The 6,515-nt window shown below is 46.6% G+C and overlaps 1 protein-coding gene across 3 annotated transcripts in view; it reads right to left on the reverse strand.

The window, feature by feature from the left end:
• Nucleotides 1-1,184: 1,184 nt before the first annotated feature.
• The window catches only part of CCNI (cyclin I), a 57,107-nt gene continuing 51,776 nt past the window's right edge, over nt 1,185-6,515 (reverse strand). For all 3 annotated transcript variants that reach the window (XM_081332869.1, XM_081332868.1, XM_081332870.1), the window contains 2 exons: nt 4,097-4,327; nt 1,185-3,077 (listed from right to left, as the gene is read on the reverse strand). In XM_081332869.1, the coding sequence (XP_081188995.1) occupies nt 2,613-3,077; nt 4,097-4,327 (696 nt within the window). In that variant the 3' untranslated portion in view covers nt 1,185-2,612. The remainder of the gene's footprint in view (nt 3,078-4,096; nt 4,328-6,515) is intronic.

A 6,515-nucleotide genomic window follows, 5' to 3' on the forward strand; every position in this document is an offset into this window, starting at 1 on the left:
GTTTCTCCTTAATTCCAGGTTCCTTCTCTCCTTGACCAGTTTCCAACCATTGTTTCTCGTCTTTCCCTCTGGTGATCTGGTGAACAACCTGGCCCCCTCTGCCTTGTGGCAGCCCCTCAGATACTGGAATACTGTTATCATGTCTCCCCTATTTCTTCTTTTCTTTAGACTGGCCCAACCCAGGTTCCGCAGCCGTTCTTCATGTTTTGGTCTCCAGGCCTTTGATCATCTTAGTTGCTCTTCTCTTGATTTTTTCCCCCAAACTCTCAACATCTTTTTTGTGATATGGTGACCAAAATTGGCTGCAGTATTCCAGGTGTGGTCTTACTAGGGCTTTGTAAAGCGGTACTAGTACTTTGCGTGATCTTGATTCTATGCCTCTTGTTTATACAACCCAGGATTGTATTAGCTTTTTTTGGTTGCTGCTGCACACTGCTGGCTCATAGTCAAGTGATCGTCCACTAGGACTCCAAGGTCCCTCTCACCGTTACTGTTTTTAAGCCAGCTCTTGCCCCATCTGTTTTTGTGCCTTGGGTTTTTCCTGCCTAAATGTAAAACTTCGCTTTCCTCCACGTTGAAATTCATTTTGCTGGATAGGATAAGAGTTTGTCAAGATCTTTTTGGATCCTGAGTTTGTCTTCTGAGGCCAGGAGTCTCCAAGCTTAGCAAACAAGAGCCTTGGTGGAGCAGTGGGCTAATGCCTCCTTAAGTAACACCAGCTGCCTGCAATTAGTGCAGGTTCGAGTCCCACCAGGCTCAAGGTTGACTCAGCCTTCCATCCTTCCGAGGTAGGTAAAATGAGGACCCAGATTGTTGGGGGCAATTAAGCTGACTTTGTAATAATGCCGCTTGGGGGTGTGTGTGTGAAAGCCCTAATAAGCAGGCATATACATAGAATGAAGGCTACTGCTAAGCTTGTAAGCTGCCCTGAGTCTTCGGAGAAGGGCGGGATATAAATGGAATTAAAATAAAATAAATAAATAGTTAAAAGACCTGTGGATCTCAGCTGGTTGAAGTCCAGAAGTAGTTTGTGGAGAACCCCTGAAGTAGCAATGGTAGCTGCCTTAACAGCTGGCCAAAGGGAGCAGAAGAGAAAATGCTACAAGGCTGAGCTACTCATTCATCCCATTCAGACTTTTTTTTTCTCCTGTTACCACTTTGAAAGAAATCCAGGACTCAGAAACTGAAGGACAACGTGTTTTGTTTTTATTGCTACCCGAAGCCTTTCTCTCTCAAACACAGCACCTTCCACAGAGACCGTGAAGAGAGCTTTAAAATCGAGGAGGTCCTTTCAAGAAGGCTATTCCAAGAAGCAGTGCATTTAGAATTAAAACAGAAGATCTTTCAAAGTCTTTTTTTGTTTGTCTGTCTGTCCCTGTCTCAAAAGTTGTAAATTTACACAAACATAAAGGTCAGGGAAGAAAACATAAGGAAAGGGGGAGAAAATCTAAGATCACTGCATACACAAAGCTACAAAAAAAATGGCCCAAAGGACGCAGGTGCTTTCAATGCCCACCATTTGTTTTGTTTCATTACATTTTGCATTTGATGCACAAAACTTTTCTGTATATATATATTAAAAAAAAAAACAAGAAACGTGCGACGTTTCGGTTTGGTCAGTCGTAACAGCAGCCGCAGAGGTTTTCCGTAAGATTAAAAATCCTAATTATTGTGCAGCTTAACCTTTCAAACCAAACACGGCGCTCTTCTTGAGTGTCCCATTTTTGCTTTCTACTGTAGGACAGGTTACAAAGATTCCTTTTTCGTTAAAAGAAAAGCTTAATTTCAAAGGCAAGTTTTTAGTTTTTAGCTACCACAGTCAAAAGACCAAAATGGACAGAAGGACAGAAAACCAAAGAATTCTACAAAGAGGTGGAGAGTTTCTCTTTTGTTCATGGAAAGGGAATCTTACCCAAAATAAAAGTGCAAAATAATAGTAATAATAATAATAATCGTCGAGGAAGTCATACAATTTGGAAATAATTTTTTAAAGAAATTGGGCAAAGGAAGTTCTTTAGAATGGAAGGAAACCTGGAAGAACACAGCTAGAAAATCTGAAAAGCATTCGGCACGCTCCCGTGTCAATTCTTCAAAACAATACATGAGATTACAACAATACACAACAGTAGATCGAAACGGTGGAAACGAACAACACTACAGAAACGATTTTTGCTACTATTTCTTTTTTTGGAAGGGGGGGTTGGTTGGTTTGGGGGATCTTTTTTTTTTTTAAAGGACTTAAAATCAAGAGTTGAACTTTGAACAGAGTTTAAACTATCATTAGGAAAACCAGGAAAGGGGGTAAAGATTCTTTTTTTTTCTTTTTTTTTTAAAAGAGGATAGCTAGCTCCCTTCTGTTTAACCTGGTTAAGGTACGGCCTTCCTTTCCATTAGCCCAAAAGGCCAACTGGTTGCCTGATGTTGCATCTGCACGAACAAGCTTTCCACCAAAGGCGCATGGGGACATAGGACTACAGTGTTTCTCAACCTAGCCAATTTGAAGACGTGTGGACTTCAATTCCCAGAATTCCCCAGCCAGCCGTGCTGGCTGGGGAATTCTGGGAGTTGAAGTCCACGCATCTTCCAAGTTGCCGAGCTTGAGCAACATTGAGCTACATGACAGAAACGGGCTGCAACGGAGGGCAGGGGGAAACGCTGCCTCCTTGCCACGAGACGTCGATGCCGCACACGGGGGCGGCCTTGCCTTCCCCGCCGTCCGGAGGACTCTCTTCATTGTACAACCGCTTGATCCCGTCGTAGAACTCGTCCACCTCCATCTCTTCCACCTTGCGCTTGGCCGTCGCGGGCTTGCACCTGCCGGGAGGGAGCCGGTGGTGGCGGCGGCGGCGGCAGAGCGAGGCGGATCCTTTGGCTGGCATTGCGGGCTTGTTGTTGTCCTGCCAATCGGGGACTGGGACCACGGGGGCGTGGAATCGGAAGGCCCCCGTGGGGCAAGCCACCAGGTTGTGCTTGAGGGGACTGTAGAGGTAAACCGAGTTGGGCAGGAGTGGAGGTTGCAGAGTGGAAAGATGCTTGGACACCAGCTCCCGGCAGTGGATCAACTGGGAGCTATCCATCTGGATTGGGGGTGGGATGGGGGGGGTGTTGAGAAAGAAAAGAGAGACAAAAGGCTTCTTTAAGTTGTGGTTGGAAGCATCGGAAGGGGCCTTGGAGGTCATCTAATCCAGTTCCCTGCACAAGAAAAGAGAGTCGATCTCTTCTCCAAAGCAGCACCTGAAGGCAGGACAAGAAGCAACGGAAGGAAACTAATCAAGGAGAGAAGCAACCTAGAACTAAGGAGAAACTTCCTGACAGTGAGAACAATTAATCAGTGGAACAACCTGCCTCCAAAAGCTGTGAATGCTCCAACGCTGGAGGATTCTAAGAAGAGAGAGGACAATTATTTGTCTGAAATGGTATAGGGTTTCCTGCCTGAGCAGAGGGTTGGATTAGAAGACCTTCAAGGTCCCTTCCAACTCTTGTTATTCTGCTACCCTGTAAAAAGTCTAGTGATGGTGAACTCGTGGCAGGTGACACACACCACGCCCATTTTGGGTGACATGCCAAGACTCCCGACCTCTGGATATTGCGCAAGAGGGTCTTGCTCTCACGCAGCCACTGAGGCGTCCAAAAATCACGCAAACGTTCAGCCACAATTTCCTGAGGCTCCAGAAGATCCGCGAGAACAGGACCTCTGGAAGCTACTTTGGAAGTGGGGTTTAAATAAAAACAATCCCCATACCCTTCCAGCACTGATGATGTTACCTAGTTTGGCAACGAAACGTCTGGAATAAAACACCCAAGGTCAGAGAAGCACCAAGGACCCTACAGTCCTCCTCCTCTCTGCAAACACCACTCCCTTCTAGCACTGATGATGTTACCTAGTTTGGTAATGAAACGTCTGCAAGGAATCAAGCAAGCCCAGACAGCACCAAGGACCCCAAAGTAACTCCACGCCCAGAGGTCCATTTGCTCTTTGACAGGATCTCCATCACAGGGTCCCGTAGCCGAACCCAGTCTTTGGTTCCTGCAGTTCCAAGATGGCCTCAAGGTAAAAGCCCACCCTTTCACCCAAGGGTCAGAGGTCTCATCCTACCTGTGCCTTGTGCAGCAGTTCGATGATGAGAGCCAGCCAATCAGGAATCAGCTTCTCCACTTCCAGGCTCACGATGGCCAGGGCCAACATGGAGCCCTTGAACTGAAGGAGTTGGTAGCAGGCTAGGCAATGCAGTAAGTGCTTGGTCAGCAAAGCAACGTGCTGGGACGGATTCACCTTGGGCAAGCTGGTCAGCAGTTGAGGCCTGGTGGACAAGGCGACTGCATGGAACTGGAGCGGGATGAGAAAGCCAAGAGGGAAGTTTAAACATCTAGATTAGATAACCTTTATTGTCATTTTTCCCCCCCTGTGGGCACCGTGGCACACATTAAAAATGAAACTTGAGTTGCTTCCTCTCGGAAGTGTACACATCCATAAGCACACATTTAAAACATACGATATACAACATACGTACAGACCTACACCCTTACATGTAACATTGTCTTCCGGGTAAGATTCAAGGTTTTGGTAATGGTTTTCAAGGCCCTACATGGCATGGGTCCGGAGTACCTCGGGGATCACCTGCTGCCGGCGTCAACTTCCCTCCGCCCTGTGCGTTCCCACAGAGAGGGCCTCCTCAGGGTGCCACCGGTCAGAGAATGTCGGCTGGTGGCCCCCAGGGGGAGGGCCTTCTCTGTGGGCGCCCCGGCTTTATGGAACCGGCTGCCGGTTGAGCTCCGGATGGCACCTGACCTTCGCTCCTTCCGACGCGGCCTGAAGACCTATCTCAGGGGTAGGCAACCCTGGCTCTTTTATGACTCGTGGACTTCAACTCCCAGAATTCCTGAGCCAGCACTGCTGGTTCAGGAATTCTGGGAGTTGAAGTCCAAGAGTCATAAAAGAGCTAGGGTTGCCTACCCCTGACCTATCTATTTGAACCAGCCGGCCTGGCCTGATGGGGGATGTGTTGGGGTTTTTATTGGGGATTTTTAATATTATTCTATCGTTTTAGCTCGGGCTCCTATTTAATTCTTTTTTAATTTTTGTACTCTGTATTTTTATATGTGCCCTGTTCACCGCCCTGAGTCCTTCGGGAGAAAGGCGGTATACAAATATAATATAATAAAATAAATAAATAATAAATATACATGTTAATCACTGTCCATCTTGAACACATAATGGAAGGAGGAAGCTTGAGGGTTCACAAGTTTAATGCTGTATGGCATGAAACTACGGGTGAATCTGGATGTTCTGCTTCGGGTACCAAGGAGCCCCCCCCCTCCTCCCAGAAGGTAACAAGGAAAACAGGGCGTGAAGAGGTTGTGTGGTGTCCCAGACAATCTTGCGGACCCTGCTCAAGCAACGTCCATCTTTCCTGGGGGAAGGCATGTTCTGATTTGCAGCTAAATCCCAAACCTTCTCTGCCTCCTTGGGACACTTTTGACACTTTTTATTGCGATGCAGAGCGAGGGCGCCAGGAAGTTTATTTTCTCTCTAGCTGATTCTTCCACTTCTGTTTTGTTTTTTTTACGTTTTCATTTTTGACTGCATTTTATTCCATTCTCCCCTTTTTTCCTGTTTTGTTTTCCTCTTCATTTGCCAGGTTTCCTGTGACAGGTTATTTCTTCATTTAATTTATATCCTGCCTTTTATTATTTTTTTTAATATACAACTCAAGGCAGCAATGTATTTTAATTACTGCTTCTTCCCATTTTTTACCCCCACAACAGTCCTGTGAGGTGGGCTGGGGCTGAGAGAAAGGGAGTGGCCTAATTGTCTCCTGGTGATTGGCCCAGGCATCCAGAGGGCTTTCATGGCTAAGGCAGGACTAGAACTCACAGTCTCTAGGCTGAGTGGCCAGGAGCCACCCAGCTGGCTTTCATGCCTAAGGTGGGACTAGAACTCACCGTCTCCTGGTGATTGGCCCAGTCACCCAGATGACTTTTTATGCCTAAGGCAGGACTAGAACTCACCATCTCCTGATGATTGGCCCAGTCACCCAGATGACTTTTTATGCCTAAGGCAGGACCAGAACTCAACAACTCCTGATGATTGGCCCAAAGTCACCCATATGACTTTAATGCCTAAAAGTTGGGACTAGAACTCACCATTTCCTGGTTTCTAGCCTGGTACCTTTTCCACCAGACCAAACTAGCTTTCTATATGTTATGTTGTCTTTACTGAATTTGGCTGTTGTTTCTGAGTCACGGCCCACAATTAAATACAAATACAATTGAGAGAGAGCAGCCTTAAGAATGTGACTCACAAGGAGGGCTAGGATTACCTAGTCTGCTAGTACCCTGAAACCAGTGTAGGGGAAGAAATCTGGCAAGTGTCATTGGGTGTGGGGGGGAGAGAGACAGAAACACACAATTCTCAGCGTTGTCAATGCAACTTTTGCAGTTGGACTCTACTCGGGATTAAAAGAAATTGGAAATTGTTTTAGATTTGATGGCAACATGTGCCCCGTAAGTAGTCC

This window comes from Vipera berus (genome assembly GCF_964194415.1).
Source record: "Vipera berus genome assembly, chromosome: 7".
In the NCBI taxonomy this organism is placed as follows: Eukaryota; Metazoa; Chordata; class Lepidosauria; order Squamata; family Viperidae; genus Vipera; species Vipera berus.